General features: G+C 44.8%; 1 protein-coding gene across 3 annotated transcripts in view; it reads left to right on the forward strand.

Moving 5' to 3' along the window:
- OTUD7A (OTU deubiquitinase 7A) overlaps positions 1 to 20,134 on the forward strand; it is a 260,840-nt gene that overhangs the window by 161,839 nt on the left and 78,867 nt on the right. For all 3 annotated transcript variants that reach the window (XR_014473489.1, XM_083183759.1, XM_083183758.1), the window contains exons 5-6: positions 16,530 to 16,712; positions 17,057 to 17,275. Coding sequence is in view for 2 of the 3 variants with exons in the window: in XM_083183759.1 (XP_083039885.1) it covers positions 16,530 to 16,712; positions 17,057 to 17,275 (402 nt within the window). In the remaining variant the exon portion in view is untranslated. The remainder of the gene's footprint in view (positions 1 to 16,529; positions 16,713 to 17,056; positions 17,276 to 20,134) is intronic.

Genomic DNA, 20,134 nt, shown 5'->3' on the forward strand with positions numbered 1-20,134 from the left:
TTTTCACAGCTCAGTTGTATCAAAATTGGTGAAACCCCTGGGGGTTTGAAATGTACACTATACCCCTTGATGAATTCCCTGAAGGGTGTAGTTTGCAAAATGGGGTCACTTGTGGGGGGGTTCCACTGTATGGGTGTTTCGGGGGTCATTCAACCAGAATCTGTGCTGCAAAATCCAAATATCACTCCTTCCCTTCTGAGTCCTGCCATGCACCCAACTGGTATTTTCTCTACCGTCCAATGGGATACTGGGCTTCACTACTATGGGGATTGAGACCTCCGCAGGAGAGACAGGCACATAAAAGAACTTTCAGTGTGGGTGCACTGGCTCCTCCCCTCAATCTCCCTCCACTAGTCAGTTTTGAAAAATGTGCCTCAGGAGAGGCAGTGCTTCTGGATGCTCCAGAGTTTTTTCCACATTTATTTTCAAGTTTGTTATTTTGGGGCGCTGTGGTGACCACACAGCTGTCCTGCTTCGTGGGTGTCAGGGGAAGGGTCAGTCCCCGACCTCTTCAGGTGCAGAGCTGACCCTGCTACAGGACAATCCAGTCCTGCGTGGGACTTGTCACCGCACAGCATTGCGCTGTAGCGAGCAAGTCCCCTAGCCGCCGCACACCCCTGACAGGTCTGAAGACATCGGTGGTGAGTACAGGCTGGGGGTCCCACAAGGGGTCCCCGCAGCCATTTCTGGTGCGGCAAGATGACGGCTAGTAATGGCGGCTCTCCAGCAGGGACCGCGTGAACACCGCGTCTGATAACTGGCATAGGGGTGCTGCCGCTGGACCACCAGAAACACCCCTCAGGGTATAATGTATGATATATATTTTACACCTTTAATATGTCAGTATAAATATATGTAAGCGCCAGCTCCGTGTAAGGGGGCGGGGCTTCACTCAGAGCGGGACCAAGCTCTGCTGGGCGCGCGCTGTCACTTCCTGCTTCTTCACACGCTGCCAGACTCCATTACAAGGGCTCCTCACTGGCGTGGTGGATCCGGGTACTTGCAGCACGGCAGAGACAGCAGGTTTTTTATAGCGATTTAGCGCTGCTGCGCTATCTAGCTTAGTCAGACACTGTGTTGTTTATATCACTGTGTTTAGCGTTACCAGCTCACCCAGATCTGTGAGTTCAGGTTAAGGGTGCACTTGGCTCCCCAATTGCTCTGTTTTTTTTTTTTTCCCACTGATTAGTTACAGACACAGCATAGAAGCAAGCACATAGTCTGTTTTCACTCAGAGGAACACATCCAGCAGTGTGTGCACGTGTGTGACTGCGTGGGGGTTGTGTTTGTTACTACAGACATTGTAGTACTATCTCATCATGGTGAAAAAGTTCACTTGCATGGTGTGTAGCACCAAGTTTGTGCCCAAGTCACAGTCCCAGGTTACTTGTGAGGCTTGTATGTCACCACAGCCCAGTAGTGCTGACACCCAGATCAGTGGGGTTCCCCCACAGCTTGCGGGGCAGTCGCAGGCAGACGAGCAGGAGCCTGCATGGGCCTCCAACATAAAGACCTTGTTGGATTCTGTGGCTTCACAGCTTTCCACTAACACTCAGCAAACGCAGAGGGTTCAGAGGGAATTGTCCTTGTTAGCTGCCAGGGTGGATATTCTTCATACCCAAAATGTACCTCCCCCTCCCGCACAGCCTCAAAAGAGGCAGGCTACTGCTATGGATCCTGACACAGATGAGGACGATGAGGACATATTGGAGGAGGGTGAGGAGCAGGGTCTGCAGGAACCAGCTCCTGAGGCGGCAGTGCATGGTCCCGAGCCCCTTATCAGGGCCATTAGGGATGTTTTAGATCTCCCAGTAGAGGCATCTACAGAAGGTGATCCTTTCTTCATGACTCAGAAGAAACAGCCAGTGTACTTCCCTGAGCAGGCAGAGTTAGAAACTGCTTTCAGGGCTGCTTGGCAAAACCCTGATAAGAGGTTTACTCTTTCAAAAAGGTTCACTAATGCATATCCTTTTGAACCTTTGGGCAGAAAGAAATGGGAGGAGCCACCGGTAGTGGACTCCTCTGTTTCCCGCCTCTCTAAAAAGGTGTTGTTACCAGTCCCAGGGGTGTCCACCCTTAAGGACGGGGCGGACAGAAGGCTGGAAGCTACCCTCAAGTCCATATATACGGCTAGTGGGGCATCCCAGCGTCCAGTTTTAGCCAGCTGTTGGATGGCCAAGGCTATTCATACCTGGTCAACCCAGATTCAGGAAGGGTTGTTGGGTGACATGACTGTGGCCCAGATAGGGGACAGCCTGCGTCACATTCAGGATACCGCAAAAATCCTGTGCGAGGCACAAAAGGAATTGGGCGCAATAAACGCGCGCAATTCAGCCATGGCGGTTTCAGCCAGACGGGCCTTGTGGCTGCGTCAGTGGTCTGCAGATGTAGACTCAAAGAAGAGTGTGGAGGGTATTCCCTTTACAGGAGAATGGCTGTTTGGCAGTGAATTAGACGGTTGGATTTCCAAAGCCACGGCAGGTAAATCTACCTTCCTTCCATCAGCCCCCACGGTTGCAAAGCGCACCTTCACAGGTGCTTCCCAGCAGTCCTTTCGTGGGAACAGGTTTCGCCCCAAGGCTAGGGGCGCCTCCAATGCCAGCAGGGGCACGAGAGGCAAGTTTAGGAAGCCTAACACCTCCAACACCCAGGACCGTCCAAATGCCGCGACTTCCTCTAAGCCTGCAGCATGACGGGGATTTCCCGCCACGAGATTCTCTCGCGGTGGGAGCGCAATTGTTGCATTTCAGCCATGTGTGGGACGCCTCGGGTCTGGATTCCTGGGCCAGAGGTCTCATTTCTCTAGGTTACAGGCTGGAATTCGACAAACCCCCTCCCAGACGATACTTCAGGTCGGCACTTCCAGCATCCCAGGAAGATCAGGTGCTCCTTCAGGGGGCCATTACCAGGCTGCTTCAGTCTCAGGTAATTGTACCGGTGCCAGACACGGAGCAGGGCCAGGGATATTATTACAACTTATTCCTGGTACCGAAGCCAGACGGCTCAGTAAGACCCATCCTGAATCTAAAGTCACTGAACCCCTTCCTGCGCGTGTTCAAGTTCAGGATGGAGTCCTTGCGCTCTGTGATCGCCAGCCTGGAAAGAGGGGAGTTCCTGGCCTCTATAGACGTCAAAGACGCCTATCTACACATTCCTATTTGGCCCCCACACCAAATCTATCTCAGGTTTGCCTTGGGGAACGACCATTACCAATTCCGGGCGTTGCCTTTCGGCCTGTCGACAGCCCCGCGGGTTTTCACAAAGGTAATGGCGGAAATGATGTCACTACTCAGGCTCCGAAGGGTGAATGTAGTGCCATACCTGGACGACCTGCTAATAAAAGCAGGGTCGGCGGAGGCTTTAAGCAGTGCTCTCAATCTGTCCATACAGGTTCTAAGAGACCACGGGTGGATCCTGAACATGCCCAAATCATCGCTGGTTCCAACCCAGAGGATGGTTTTCTTGGGCATGATCCTGGATACATCGGAACAAAAAGTTTTTCTGCCGATGGAAAAGGTCACTGCAATACAACAGCTGGTCAGGGAGGTCCTACAGTCACCTCTGGTACAGATCCATCTTTGCCTCCGGCTTCTAGGCAAAATGGTGGCTTCATTCGAAGCAATACAATTTGGCCGCTTCCATTCCAGGACTTTTCAATTGGATATTCTGACAAAATGGTCCGGCTCCCCCCTGCAGATGCGCAGACGGATTGGCCTTGCAACAAGAACCAGGATCTCGCTACAGTGGTGGCTAGATTCATCCAATTTGTTGGCAGGCAGACGGTTCCAGATCCAGGACTGGATTCTGGTAACCACGGACGCCAGCCTGAGGGGCTGGGGAGCTGTGACACAGGGAGTCCGCCTACAGGGTCGATGGTCTCCACTGGAGTCAGGCCTTCATATCAACAAGCTGGAGTTGAGGGCGGTCTACTATGCCCTGTTACAGGCAGCTCCATTGTTACAGGGAAAGGCGGTCCAGGTCCAGTCGGACAATGCCACCACTGTGGCCTATATAAATCGGCAGGGTGGTACCAAGAGCATGCCTTGCATGAGAGAAGCATCAAAAATTCTGTCCTGGGCGGAACAGATTGTCCAGGCCCTGTCTGCCATTTTTATCCCGGGGGTCGACAATTGGGAGGCGGACTTCCTGAGTCGTCACGATCTTCACCCGAGAGAGTGGGGCCTTCACACTCAAGTGTTCAATGCCATAGTGGATCTGTGGGGGCTCCCTCAGATCGACCTGATGGCTTCACGATTGAACCACAAGGTAGCAATGTACTGTGCACGGACCAGAGACCCAGGGGCGATAGCAGTGGACGCTCTGACCTGGACCTGGGATTTCCAATTGGTGTACCTCTTCCCACCTCTCCCATTGTTGGCTCGGTTGCTAAAGCGGCTCCGGCATCAGGGGACGGAGGCCATTCTGGTAGCACCAGACTGGCCAAGAAGGGCCTGGTACGGGGACATTCAGGCCATGCTAGTGGAAGACCCGTGGCGTCTGCCCCTAAGAGAAGACCTGCTCCTCCAGGGCCCGTTCGTCTTCCAGGACTTACAGCGGCTACGTTTAACGGCCTGGAGGTTGAGCGGCAGATCTTAGTCCACAAGGGTCTCCATCCCTCTGTCGTCACTACAATGATAAAAGCCAGGAAGCCGGTGACGGCGTCTCATTATCATGTAATATGGCGCAGATATATTGCCTGGTGTGAGAAGAATGACTTGCCTCCGGCCAGTTTTCGATTAAACAGTCTGCTACGTTTCCTTCAGGCTGGCCTGGATAAGGGACTCAGATTGGGTTCCTTAAAGGTCCAAATCTCCGCACTATCTGTGTTTTTTCAGAAAAAGATTGCGGCCTTGCCGGAAGTCCAAACCTTCTTACAGGGGGTGCTGAGGATTCAGCCCCCCTTTGTGCCTCCCACTGCACCATGGGATTTGGAAGTAGTTCTTACTTTCTTAAAATCAGCCCGGTTTGTTCCACTGGAGGAGTCTGAGCTGCGACACCTCACTTGGAAGACTGTTGTTCTGCTGGCTCTAGCTTCGGCCAGGAGGGTGTCCGAGCTCGGGGCTTTATCTTGTCGGAGCCCTTACCTTGTGTTCCACAACGATAGGGCGGAACTCAGGACTAGACCACAATTCCTTCCAAAGGTGGTGTCAGGGTTCCACCTAAACCAACCTATTGTGGTTCCTTCTAGCGCGACACACCCAGATATACCAGATACCTTGGATGTGGTCCTCACCCTCAAGGGGTATGTCAAGCGCACAGCTAGGATCCGTAAGACGGACAGCCTGTTTGTGCTTTATGATGCGCAGAAGAAGGGTTTACCTGCTTCAACGCGTACCATTGCCAGGTGGATAAGATGTACTATCCAGCAGGCTTATGCATCAGCTGGTTTGTCGCTTCCTTTTTCAGTAAAGGCTCATTCAACCAGGTCTGTAGGTACCTCTTGGGCGGCTGCTCGAGGGGTGTCGGCAATGCAGCTATGCAGGGCCGCAACTTGGTCAGGGCAACACACATTTGTGAAGTTCTACAAGTTTGACACCCTGGCCAGGGAGGATTCCCAGTTCGGGAATGCGGTTCTACAGCAGAATCCGCACGTTCCCACCCGTTCTGGTAGCTTTGGGACCTCCCCATAGTAGTGAAGCCCAGTATCCCATTGGACGGTAGAGAAAATAGGATTTTGGGTACCTACCGGTAAATCCTTTTCTCGTAGTCCATATGGAATACTGGGAGCCCGCCTCAGTGCGGCTTTTTCTGCTGTCAGACCTACTTTATTGTTAGGCTTATTGCCTTGTTTTCTATAGGATAAATATGACTATAGATTTGTTCTAGTTACAGGTGTCCTCTTAAGTTGTTAGGATTCACCTCTTTTATATGTTTTTTGTTCGTTTGGGTGTGCTGGATGAATCTCACCACAATACATTATCACATACTCCTCACATGCTCTCCTTCGGCACAGTTTTTGCATTAACTGACTAGTGGAGGGAGATTGAGGGGAGGAGCCAGTGCACCCACACTGAAAGTTCTTTTATGTGCCTGTCTCTCCTGCGGAGGTCTCAATCCCCATAGTAGTGAAGCCCAGTATCCCATATGGACTACGAGAAAAGGATTTACCGGTAGGTACCCAAAATCCTATTTTTTTGTCACATGTGAGGCATTGCCGTACTCGGGAGAAATTGGGGCACAGATTTTGGGGTGCTTTGTCTCCTTCATTCCTTGTGAAAATGAAAAATTTTGAGCCAGATCTGCATTTTTGTGTAAAAAAATGTAATTTTTTACAGAAAAATGCAGTTCTGGCTCAAAATTTTTCATTTTCACAAGGAATGAAGGAGACAAAGCACCCCAAAATCTGTGCCCCAATTTCTCCCGAGTACGGCAATGCCTCACATGTGACCAAAAAATACCAGTTGGGTGCATGGCAGGACTCAGAAGGGAAGGAGTGATATTTGGTGGTGGAATGAATGGTGGGTGCTATGTCGCATTAGCAAGACCCCCGAAGCACCAATACAGTGGAACCCCCCCACAAGTGACCCCATTTTGGTCACCAGCTTTGGGAGGTGGGCTGGCGCTGCGGCTGGCGGGGGGTGGGAGGGGTGCTGGCGCTGCGGCAGCCGGGTGGGTGGGAGGGAGGGGGGCTGCCGGGTGGGAGGGGGGGGGCTGGCGATCGGTGGTGATCGGTGCTGTACTTAACAGCACCGATCACCACCGATCACTGTGTTACCAAGCGGCTTAGCCGCCGGTAACACAGAAAACGCTGCAATTGGCTGTTCACATTTGAACAGCCAATCGCAGCGATCGCCGCGAGGGGGGATGTCTGCTGTCAGGGACAGCAGACATCTCCAAACTGTCACCGCGTCTATAGACGCGGTGACAGTTTAAAACCATGACGTATATATACGTCTTCGGTCGGGAAGTACCTCCCGACCATGACGTATATATACGTCATATGTCGGGAATATCTTTATATATATATATATATATATATATGTATGTATGTGTGTGTGTGTGTGTGTGTATATATATATATATATATATATATATATATATATATACACACACATATATATATATATATATATATATTTCAGTTCATTAACATTGTTTTTTTAAACTTTTTATGCAGCTCATGCTGCTGCTGCGGCTGGCAGGGGGGGGGAGGGGGGTGCGTGCGCTCCTGCCTGCCGGGTGAGCCTGCTGCCGGGCGGGTGAGGGGCGGGTGAGTGCCGGGTGGGTGGGAGGGGGGTGCTGCTCATCGGTGGTGATCGGTGCTGTACTTAACAGCACCGATCACCACCGATCCCTGTGTTACCGAGCGGCTTAGCCGCCGGTAACACAGGAAACGCTGTGAATGGCTGTTCAGATTTGAACAGCCAATCACAGCGATCGCCGACCGGGGGGGGCACCCCTGCCCCCCCTGGGCGGCGAGGGGGGATGTCTGCTGTCAGGGACAGCAGACATCTCTTAACTGTCACCGCGTCTATAGACGCAGTGACAGTTAGAAGCCATGACGTACATGTACGTCAAATGTCGGGAAGTACTTCCCGACCATGACGTACATGTACGTCAAATGTCGGGAAGGGGTTAATTGAAATGGCTGACCGGCATCCTTAATTGGCGACAACTAGGCTTGTAGGGAAATTAATAATTAAGTGTCTGTATAGCATATAGCAATGTGGTGAGAGAACATGTTGCTAGCATGGCCACTTTTCGGGTTTTGGGTTCTGATTACCTTGAGGTTTTGGGTTCTAATGGGTTTTGGCAAAACACCTCCTAAGTGTTTTGTGTTTGGATTTTTTGGGTTTTGGGTTCTGATTTTTTTGTTAAAAAAGCATAAAAACTGCTAAAATCACAGAATTTGGTTTTTTTTTTTGCTCCTTCGCTATATTAACCTCAATAACATTAATTTCCACTCATTTCCAGTCTATTCTGAACACCTCACAATATTGTTTTTAGGGCAAAAGGTTTTACCGGGGTAGCTGGATAACTATGCTAAGCCACACAAGAGTGCGGCACAAACACATGGCCCATGTAAGAGTGGCACTGCAGTGGTAGATACAGCAGTACTAGGCACCAGACAGGTAGATAAGGCAGTACTAGGCACCAGACAGGTAGATAAGGCAGTACTAGGCACAAGACAGGTAGATACGTCAGCAATACTAGTATGTGCACCAGCAGAATTTATAATAATTAATTTTATTATTAGGTACTGCTTGGCAGTGGCACTCAGTGGCACACGTCAGTGCACCAGCAGCATGGAATTATTTTTTACAGTCCCACGCAGCACAAGTATTATTTTTGGTACTTATGTAGTATCTGGGCTGCCGATTTTTTGATTGTATGCCTTAAGTTAAGGCATACAATCAGATGCGATGCGATGCGATATCGCATCGCATCGCATACGATGCGATACGATGCGATGCGATGACCCGATTTTTCCATAGGATTCAATGTTAAAATGGACTGAGTCCATTTTAACATGGAATTCAATGGGAAAAAGGGGTCCTTTTCATACCCCTACTATCCAAGTGGGCATGGAGTTGGATATAAACCTGTGGCGAGCGTAGCGAGCCACCGAGCCCGAAGCGTGGCGAGCGGACGGTATTCTGTGTCCCCTCGCGGGGCTTGCTACGCTCGCCACGCTTCGGGCTCGGTGGCTCGCTACGCTCGCCACAGGTTTATATCCAACTCCATGCCCACTTGGATAGTAGGGGTATGAAAAGGACCCCTTTTCCCATTGAATTCCATGTTGAAATGGACTCAGTCCATTTTAACATTGAATCCTATGGAAAAATCGGGTCCATCGCATCGCATCGCATCGCATGCGATTTGGTCGGGTGCGATGCGATGCGATGGACCCGATTTCAAAATCGGCAGCCCAGTTACTACATAAGTACCTTATTTTTTAATTAAATTAGATATAGCAGCCTAGTATGTAGTTGTACTACTAGGTAGGTACACTTAGGCAGTAACACTGCCAGTGGCAACAGTGGACTAAGTAAATAATACTGGCAACCAAGTTGCATCTTATGAATGGCATGTTTATGAAGATTACTTGGACAAAATGGCTTATGCCACTCCTTATACGTACATCAATGGTGTATGGGGACATATCTGTATTATAAAATATTTAATTCATTTCAATTATACTTATTTCATTTCGGATCCAAACCGAAATCTTGGTATCTGTTCATTCGGCTAAACCAGGGGTGGCCGGAACTTTTGTAGCCTGGGATCTACTTTTTGCACTCTTACTTACCGGTGATCTACCGGCGTCAATATGTTGAGAAATCTTGATTTAGGTATGAGATGACTTGCACTGCATGGCGTCAGAAAACTTTGAATACTCAGGGCAGTAAGTATACAGCACACATTTGGGCACCCCTGGCTGATGAGACACATGGAGGTACCAATGGAATTATGCAGCACACATTTGGGCACCCCTGGCTGATGGAACACATGGAGGTACCAATGGAATTATGCAGCACACATTTGGGCACCCCTGGCTGATATGGGACACATGGAGGTACCAATGGAATTATGCGGGCACCCCTGGCTGATAGGAGACACATGGGGGCCACCTCCCCACAAATAACAGCATGTGGTGACACACCTGATGTAATTCTCCTCCCCCCCCCCCCCTTCCCTCCCCTCCCCTACAGCACTGGAGCTTATCAGGAGCTGAATTATTACAGAGCACAGGAGCTCTTAGTAACTTACTAGCACACTCAGCAGTGTCCTCAGTGAAGCCACTCTGCCCGCTCTGCCGCTCCCGCCTTCCTCAGCATTCTCATTCTCAGCAGTGCACTGAGCCGGTGCGCGGTGACGTCACCCGTGCAGTGCACTACAGTGCACTACTGGGAACGCTGAAGCCCTGAGAGGCTTCAGTCAGCAGACTATTCTAACGGGGACTGTAAAACTATAACTACCGATCGCGATCTACCGGCGGAAGGCCTGCGATCGACCTGTAGATCGCGATCGACCTTCTGGCCACCTCTGGGCTAAACTAATAAAACAATTTACTAGAAATGAACACAAACATATGTAAATGTAATTAAGATCTACACTAAGTGAATTTTCTAGAGTTAGTAGAATTTTTCTGTAACCCAAATGCACTCACTTTTAGTGCAGAATTATTTTACAGATAAGTACCTGATTCGGGTTGGCTCGCACAGCAGCAGTAGTTTGCTGTTTTGCGAGCCATGTAACGTCCGGTAACCAGAGTGTAAATGTTTTCTCAGTGTCACACAAACCAAGAATAGGGCGAAGTTAACATTGCGTCACAGTGTCATTGCATATGTATGGACATGTAGTGCAGGCCGTGGGTGTGAGGTATAGAATAAAGATAATGCTAGATTTGATGGAGAAAAAAGTTGTCATACTGTAGGCGTGTTGCCATTATGTCGATTTTTATAGCTTACAATTATACTACATGATGAGGACTGGAAAACAGGTTGCTAATTTCTATACTAAAGGAAGATGATGATTGTATGTTTGCTAACATGTTAAAAGTAGCTCAATGTATCGAAAGATTGGCCACAGTCAATGCAGGATTTGAACACTATATTTCCAGGCTGACATTTGGGAGAAACTGCTCTTAAACTGTGAGAGACTAAAATACATTTGTCGACTGAAAATCAGAGCTGGCAATGCTTGAATTAATTGCTGCTGTAGGGGACAAATCTGAGAAGGTACTTGCTGAAATAAATAAATAAACTGCTATATCAAGAGGGGAGAAAACATGGAAAAAAACAGGCCACATTTTAAAGAAGTGCTTAATTGAAAACATGAAGGATTGTATTATTCTCAACTCATGAGAAGTACAGACAACAGGTGACATTTAATAGGATGCAATTTTTTTTGCATTTCCCGAAATCACACCACATTGCACTTTTTAAAATCATTTTTTTTGCCCGATTTTGGCATATTTAATGAGATGTGAATTCGCAGCAAAAAAAGTGAGAGATGGTGTGATTTTTAGTCATGAAAATGTGCGCATTTTCGGACATGTGCGATTTTGGGTAAAATATATATCTAGTCTCCTTCTGCATTTAAACAGCCCTTCAAGTCCTGCTTTCCTATTTTTCCGTAAATTAGCATCTTCTTTGTGAAACAGAGTGAATATGACACACAAGCAGCTTCTGCTGTTTAAAATGATATGCAACATTTTTAGAAGATGCTTTTTAATGGAAAAAGTCACAAAAAGATGCCTAGCGCTACAGAGTCATGCGGAACTCACGTTATGTATAACATGACTTGTATAGCATGGAAGATAGATGTATGGGTACATATCTGTAAGTAATATTTTGTTGCTTTTGTGATGCGAATTAGATACAAAATGTAAGGAAAAGCTTTTCTACATTTAAACACTTTACTTAAATTGGTGGTGCACATTAATGCAAAAAAAAAGTGGATTTGGGGTAAATAGAGGCCACTTTAACAAATCCCTGCCGATACCTAAAACTTTTTTTGGCGTTTGAAAAATAAAATGACGTTCGATTGAATATGCCCCTGTATGTCACTATTGAGAAGCTGCGGCAGTTATGGTTGAACTCATTACTAATGTCAGTAAATGCAAGTGGCAGTATGTAAGAGTGGTAAACAAAAACACATACCAATTTATTGGTAGACATTTCATTATTTATTGCTCATTGAAGGTAAAATAACAATCTTGTTTGCTCATCAGTACTAGTGTGGCACTTCTGCAGGTGAGGCCAGTGTGACATATGACTAAATATTTTGACCCTTCTAGGATGCTGTGCAATACCTTTTCTTAACAACCATAAGCTGCTTTCAGCAATCAATAATTAATAACAATTGGTAACAATATTTTTTTCAAATAAGGTAGTTTATAAAAAATAGACCTTAACATACACCCGTACAGAATGATTTCAACAATTTGTCTGACTGACCTTAAATGAGGACGCGTTCAACAAATACAAAGAACAAAACTTGTAAGGGGGTAATCAAAGTAGCTAAAAGGGATTATGAAGAGCGCATAGCCACTGAAAGCAAAACCAACCCCAAGAGTTTTTCAAATACATAAATAGTAAGCAAATAATTAAGGAGAACATACAAAATATTTCAAGGATTTTTAAGGGATGGTATCCAGGAATATTTAGACCTTCATAGTTTACTCAGTAATAACCAGCATGGGTTTGTGAAAAACCGTTCATGCCAAACTAATTTACTAGGTTTCTATGAGGAGGTTAGCAAAAACCTTGACAATGGAAACGCTGTAGATGTGATTTTCTTAGATTTTGCTAAAGCTTTTGATACAGTACCACACAAGAGGTTGATAAATAAAATGGAGATCTGGGATTAGGGGCAAATATCTGTAGATGGGTAGGGAATTGGCTTTGCAATAGAGAACAAAGAGTGGTTGTGAACAGTGCCGTATCAACTATGATACCAGTACTAAGTGGAGTGCCACAGGGTTCGGTTCTAGGGCCCATTTTATTTAACATTTTTATTAACGTTATTGGAATGTGGTTACTCAGCAATGTATCCATCTTTGCAGACGACACTAAACTGAGCAGAGTTATTAAATCATCAGAAGATTTCACCACGCTTCAAACTTATCTTTACAATATAGATGAGTGGGCAAAAAAGTGGAAGATGAGGTTCAATGTGGATAAATACAAGGTTATGCTCCTTGGGAGACATAACCAGTGTGCTAGTTATAACCTAAGTGGGGAGGAACTGGGTAATTCAGTATTTGAAAAGGATCTAGGAGTCCAAATAGACAACAAACTGGGGTGTAGTGCTCAATGTAATATACTGTAGCTACAAAAAAGACCAACAAAATTCTAGCATGTATTAAAAGGGGCATGGAAACTAGGGACTCAAAAGTAATTATGCAAAGCATTGGAGTATGAATATAGAGTACAATTCTGGGCCCCACACTTTAAAATGGAAAGCTTATTAGGGGAATGGAGAATTTAAGCTATGAGGAAATATTAAGCAATTTGGGACTATTTCCACTAGAGAAGAGACGTTTAAGGGGGGATATGCTCAACATGTACAAATATATCAGGGGCCAATATAAGGAACTGTCAAACACCCTTTTTTCTGCTAGAAAGGAATCTAGGAGGTGAGGGCACAAGTTTAGATTAGAAGAAGAAAGATTTTGTTCTTCTAGAAGAAAAAAATTCTTTACAGTCAGAGAAGTCAAACTTTGGAACTCTCTTCCTGGAGAAGTGGTGTCGGCAGACACAATAAATACATTCAAAATAAGGTTGGATAAACATTTATTGGTTAAAAACATCCTTGGGTACAAATAATAAACATAATCTGTTTTTAAAATATCAGAACATACGTACTATACAACAAGGGTTAAGATATTATAAACTTAGGTTGAACTAGATGGACACAAGTCTTTATTCAGCCTTACCTACTATGTAACTATGGGGTAGATTTATTAAGCTCGGTGAAGTAATAAAGTGTCTGGTTTAACTCACTGGCCAATCAGCTCCTACCTGCCATTTTAAAAACCAAGCCTGTATCTACACAGTTAGGAGCTGATTGGCCGGTGATAAAAAACAGACACTTTGTGGTTTATTCTAGTTCATTCTTTCTGACAAAATCCTTCTTAGATGGACAAAACCATGTGCACTGCAGGGGGCAGATGTAACATGTGCAGAGAGAATTAGATTTGGATGAGTTTTTTTGTTTCTGTGCAGGGAAAATACTGACTGCATGATTTTACACTGCAATATAGATCTCACTTTGAAGAAAAACCCCACCCAAATCTAATTCTCTCTGCACAAGTTACATCTGCCCCACCCGCAGTGCACATGGTATTTGTCCATCTAAGAAGGATTTTGTCGGAAAGAATGAACTAGAATAACCCCCTTTATTCACTTAATAAATCTGCCCCTATGTAACTATTTGATCACTGTCTGTTTTCAAGTGTTTAGGAACAATTTTTTGATTGTCATTTGCTCCCATACATTTCCAGGTTTTTGTTCCCACCAGATAGATCAGGCAGAAAAATCTATACGTGTGTACGCACCTTTAAGATTACCAGTTTGAAATTTGCACTGAATAATTAAGGGGTATCTGTATCAAAGCTTATTATATCTTTCCTTATTGATTCCGATTTACAGTAATTTGTAGAAACATCTGTATCTTTGTATATTTAGTCTAAGTGATTTTTGTACAACAGATTTCGATAAAGTGGTTTTGCAATCCAGATATTTTAAATGTATTATTTTTATAATCTACAAATATTTTGTGTTTTTTTGCGTGTCATGTGTTTACATTTATCATTGTACATTGACTATTATCTATGAATATATTTATGGCTGTATTGAACATTATCAGGGGTGTAGAATGATTTATCATGTGCATATGATTTATTATATGCACCTACCATATATTGTGCACACAGGAATTGACATCAGGGGATCATCTGGGATCAAAATAGTAGTAAATGCTATGTAGTCAGAATACCAACAAGGGGCCTGTCTCTACTTTGTACACAGCGACCATGCAATAATATGCTAATGCTGTAGGCTGTGTCTTGTGAAAAAAGATAGCTACTGCCAGCCTCTTATCTGTTGCATCAAATTCACAACATCAGATCATCTGCATGAACATTGGCTACTTGGGTAACTCTCAGATTACTCAGGATAGCCTATGGTTTTATGCTTTTGGGGCCAGTGTCCAATTTTGTTGAGGCAGTGCCGCCAGTAACTCGTAGTTGCCTACCCTCCTGCATTCTAAAGAGACACCCTGAAATAGTAGCAATCTCCCATAAGAAAATCAGAAGTAAAAGTTGACACAGTGCGCTGATATTTATTTATGTATATGTATATGTATATATATATATATATATATATATATATATATATATATATATATATATATATATATACGTGATAGAAAGCTCCACACCTTCCCGGTGATGCACAGTAGGCTCTCCATAATATGAAATAATGGGACCATATGGAAAACAAGGGAGCAAATATGGTATAGTACGCTATAAAAAATTGTACTCTTTTTGCACACTAAACTTTAAAAGAAAATTCAATAAAAATGCACAAATGCAGATGGAGGTCTACCAGATTCTGGTGAGTTAAGGGCCCGTAAGATGGTCTTTGGAGGTGATAAGGTTTCTCCGGATAACCCTGCCTCTGAGCACCTGTCGTCACCTGGAAGCTGGAATCCTCTCCTTTGGTAGTCCACACTCCAGTCCTCTGCTACTACGCATTTCGGGAGACTTATCTCCCTTCCTCCTGGCAGTATCCCATAGGACTCTAGCAACCACCCCCTGAAGACTCTAGAAATCTCACTGATTTCACCTAAAAGCCCTATTAACACTAGACGACTAGGGGAACCGCCAATATAGTTTAATATTTTGACGGCGTCGCTAGTCAAATGATATTTTGTATACATACTCCGTAAAAAAATATTGTTCATTGACATCACCGGGACCCACTGAACATGCAGATTTTTTACTATATGGCCAAAGTTATCCTGCGTGTTCAGTGTGGGTACATGCATCATGCACACAGACGAGTAATTGAAAGATATCGCTCAGAACATATTTTGGCTCACGCATGTGCACTGTGATCCGTACGCATTTGCAGTCATCTGATAAACTGATTGCCAATTCATACAAAATCAATCAAATCAGAATCGGGCCCTATTTACGCAACCACTTGAAAATACACCATCTCTGTGCATCTGTTTAGTCACTGCCCAGGGAAGCTCAGCACTTTTCCACGAATATACTGTCCATCTCAGTCACATCAGCACCATTGTGTATACACTGTGTGTAACACATGCACCAAAGGGTTATTTATGCATGCGCAGTATCGTAACAATCACAGTGCTTGAACATAAGCATTGCAGGCAGTGATGAATCAGTCTCACTATTACTTAGAGATTGTTGTTATTCCTATTAGTTTGAATGCTATATAAATCGTTTTTTTTTTAACACAGACTGTAGTATACAGTTTCTTTGAATGTGCATTACTATTTTACCCATTTACACCAAAATCTTGGTTCCGACCTGGTATTTGGAACACCATTCCTATCCAGGTCGGATCCATGATTTTTCCTGATTACATCATCTCCAAGCGCTGGAAACGATGATGGGGGCAAACCGATTCCCAAGGTAAGCTCTGTGCACTGCACACAGGCATCCATTCACCTCCTCCGCTGCTGTCTGCACAGTACAGCAGACACTGCAGTCCGGAGGTTGGGCTCCCCTATTGCTGTAAAGGGGAGCAGGGTCGGATGACCCGGCATTCCCGTTTATACTGCCCCTCACCCGGGTCCTCCCCATGTTCCATGTGGGATTCGCGGGTAAATGGACCCGTATTTTTATTTTTCAGCTACCCCTTTTAAACCGACACTGTCCCTGGTCTACAAGGCAAAAACCAGGGTTTTTTGCCTCATTGTTAAAGGGGTATTAGATAATAGGAATTTAAAACAGACAAAATGCAACGCGGTGTTATTGTACAATCTATTTGCATATACTTGCGATGAACATTAGCCACTAATTTACTTGTAAAACTTTTACTTGTCAGGAAAGAACTGGGATCTGACGGCAGCTCTGAGTGACTATGAGCAACTGCGACAGGTGCACACTGCAAACTTGCCTCAAGTATTCAATGAAGGGAAATACTATAAGCAGCCAGAGAGAGAGATCACCCAGCATGTCAACAAGATTGAGAGACCAAACCTCCAAAGACAAGATGACATTGCTCAGGGTAATGGCATTTTATTGGAATAAACTAAAGTGAGCATATTAACAGTCGTACCTCTAGGTTGCAATTAACCTGGTAACCCTGTAATGTTTAACAATATCGGCTTTCAGGACTATGCACAATCTTACCTGTCATCCCAAAGAATATGTGTAACTTTTTTTTTTCTCTAGTGTAAAAAAAAATGATTTTGAAATGTGAATGAAAATGATCAACGTTCTTTCAGGATTCTGTCCTCAGTGCTCATTCATAATACACCACCTGAATGCTTGGCTGGGAAATAAAGCATAGGGGAGTTACAATCCTAGTAACCCTCTTTTAATGAGTTGTTTGTCTTTTGTCTCGTGTAGAGAAAAGATTGTCCAGAGGCATATCTCATGCCAGTTCTGCCATCGTTTCCCTGGCTCGGCTGCATGTGGCTAATGAATGCAGTAGTGAGCCATTCCCTCTAGAGATGCCCATATACACATTCCAGCTACCAGACCTTAGTGTGTACAGCGAGGACTTCCGAGTCTTCATTGAACGGGATTTAATTGAGCAGTCAACCATGGTGGCTTTGGAGCAGGCAGGTAAGTGGTATAGTAGCAGAGCTAAACGTGGATTAAGCAAGATGAAAACCATACATATTTAAGCATTACAAAATGGAATTAAAAAATGGCTGGTCATATATTTGCTACAGTATTATTATTATTCTAATGCTTGCAGGTAAAAGTTCTGAGGTCTGCAGCTTGTGGAGAGATTTGGCCTGCTAACAGATGTGCTTATTTTATAATCCAGCGTAAGATGTCCTGTGGATGTCCCAATGCTGATGAACTTCAGGTGTCTAGTCTAGGGCCAACAGTGCATACACATACGCACTAGGTGATTTTGAAATCAAAGTACCGTATTTATCGGCGTATAACACGCACCGGCGTATAACACGCACCTTCATTTTAAGAGGGGATTTCTAAATAAAAACTTTATTACAGTGTTTATTAACATAATTGATTATCTGTAAAAGAAAAAAAAAAATCCACCTTGAATAACAGAAGCAGGGCAGCACAGTTAGCACAGAAATCCTTCTCCTCCTCCAGGCTACAGCCAGCGCTTGGGAAGGCTGATGACGCTGCTGTAGCCAGGGAGGAAGGAGTCACTGTGCAGGGAGGAGTTTTAAGTGTGCTGCTGCTGCGAGGACCCGACGGTGAGCAGCAGCAGCAGCAGAGAACACGCGATTAGTAGGCGCCCCGTGGATGACAGGGAGGAGTTTTAAGCGTGCTGCTGCTGCGAGGACCCGACGCTAAGCAGCAGCAGCAGCAGAGAACGCGCGATTAGTAGGCGTCCCGTGGATGACAGCAACGCGCATAACAGCAACACCCGGCATTACAGGTACCCGCCGGGTGAAATTACCGCCGTATAGCACGCATATCGGCGTATAACACGCACCCATCTTTTCCCCCTATTTTCAGGGGGAAAAAAGTGCGTGTTATACGCCGATAAATACGGTAGTTAACTTTTCCCATTTTAAGCTACTTTGAGCTCAGAATCTACTAGTGTGTATGGGCGGGTGGTGAGCACTGATGCATGCTCCCGCATCGTCGCCATCCGCTGTTGTCCATCGACATGTATTACTGGACGAATGAACCACTTTACATAGTCTCCTACTATGGTAGAGACTGAAACGATAAAGGCAAGATTCTATTTTCAGTGGTAACAGTATGCTACATGAGACATATTGGTACATAGGATTTTGCAGACTGAGTTAAGTGCACAGACTTTTATAAAATGCCACTGTGGACCTTTTTTATGTTAGATAATTGCATATCAAACCACACTGCTCCTTCTGTCACCTGAGATCATCGGATCGATGTTTTGCCATTTGTGTTTTGTTGTAGACAGATCTGGGAGGCCAATGAATAGATATATTTTTATTTTATATTGCATTATCACTTTTTATACCTGCAAATCTCATAAGTATCTTGTTATTGGTATGACAAATAACCTGTTGTGAAAGCCTAAGGAAACCTATCTTTCACATTATCATTATTTTATAGTTCTTTTCATACGGGAATTAAAAATATGGAGCAGATCATCTTATTTCTGAGATCTCGGTTTCCCTGTCATGAGGGAGTGATGTGGCTGTCCTTCTAGCTAAAGCTTGTGTGACAGAACTTCTCATTAAGAGGCAGATGTATTAAGCCTGGTGAGGAGATAAAATGGAGATAAAGTAGAAGGAGATAATGCACCAGCCAATCAGCTATGGTCCAAAATGACAGTTGGGAGTTGATTGGCTGATGCATTATCTCCTTCTACTTTATCTCAACTTGATCTCATCACTAGGCTTAATACATCTGCCCCTAAATGTAATGTGGCACTATTTAGGCTTCACAATGTGTTTTTTTTCCATCTGGCTGTAGACGTATCACATTTAAATGTGACTTACCATATTACTTTCATGTAGTAAGATAGGGGTTGTGCATTGCTTAGTATACTGCAGACCTTGCCAACCTGTGGCACTCAAGCTGTTGTGAAACCACAGGTCCCATCATCCTTTGCAACCTAATTGGTGGGAGGGTATGCTGCAACTTGTACTTTCCCCAACAGTTGGAGAGTCACAGGTTGGCCAGACCTGGTTATCCTGTGACTATCAGTGTATAATTTACAGAATTTATATGTTGGATATGTTTTATGTTTAGAAAATATATTTAGAAAATGAGATGAAGCCATTGTACAATTGATAACTTATACTGAATTGGGATAGCAGTATGTAAAGGTAATGGTAGATGGAACCTACATATTGTGACACCTTCGAAATACCCAAACATATAGAAGTTGCAATCTGACATCTCGTGAGTTAGTTTGCTAGGGTGCTCATGGCAAGGCTATGTGAATTATTGGATTTTGAATTGGGCATGATAGTGGGTGCCCAAGGGATGGGACTTAAAATTTCCAAAGTCATTCAACCTTCCTTGATCTAAGGTCACGTGTCTTGGAAGTCATTACAATCTACCGAGTATAGTGCAGTGGGCTACCACATATGCTTAATGATCGAGACTAGCAGCTTCTGGCCAGATGTGGTGGGAAGGTTCATTTGCACCCAAGGTACTAGACTCCTGCTCCTACAAATATCACTGCTCTGTGGGAAGGTATCCAGAAAGCATTGGTCAACATTTTTCCAGAGGTCTTCCGTTCACTTGCAGAACCAATGCCACATCATTGCTGCACTTTGCTGGCTAAAAGGGTCCTACATGATACTAGGGACCTGTCCCATAACTTTTGCCACTACAGTGTATTCCCTGATGTTATACCCGCCAACAGTCCCTGTTCAGATCAGAGTGCAGTCACAGTTTTGGTCTCCTGTCAGAAAAAATGAGTGGGATAGTTTGCATTGTGCTCCAAGTTAACAGATTTGCTTCAGTTCTTGTTGGCAATTAATAAGACACAGAGGTATC

Source organism: Crinia signifera, chromosome 4 (assembly GCF_055691185.1).
Source record: "Crinia signifera chromosome 4, ASM5569118v1, whole genome shotgun sequence".
Taxonomy (NCBI): Eukaryota; Metazoa; Chordata; class Amphibia; order Anura; family Myobatrachidae; genus Crinia; species Crinia signifera.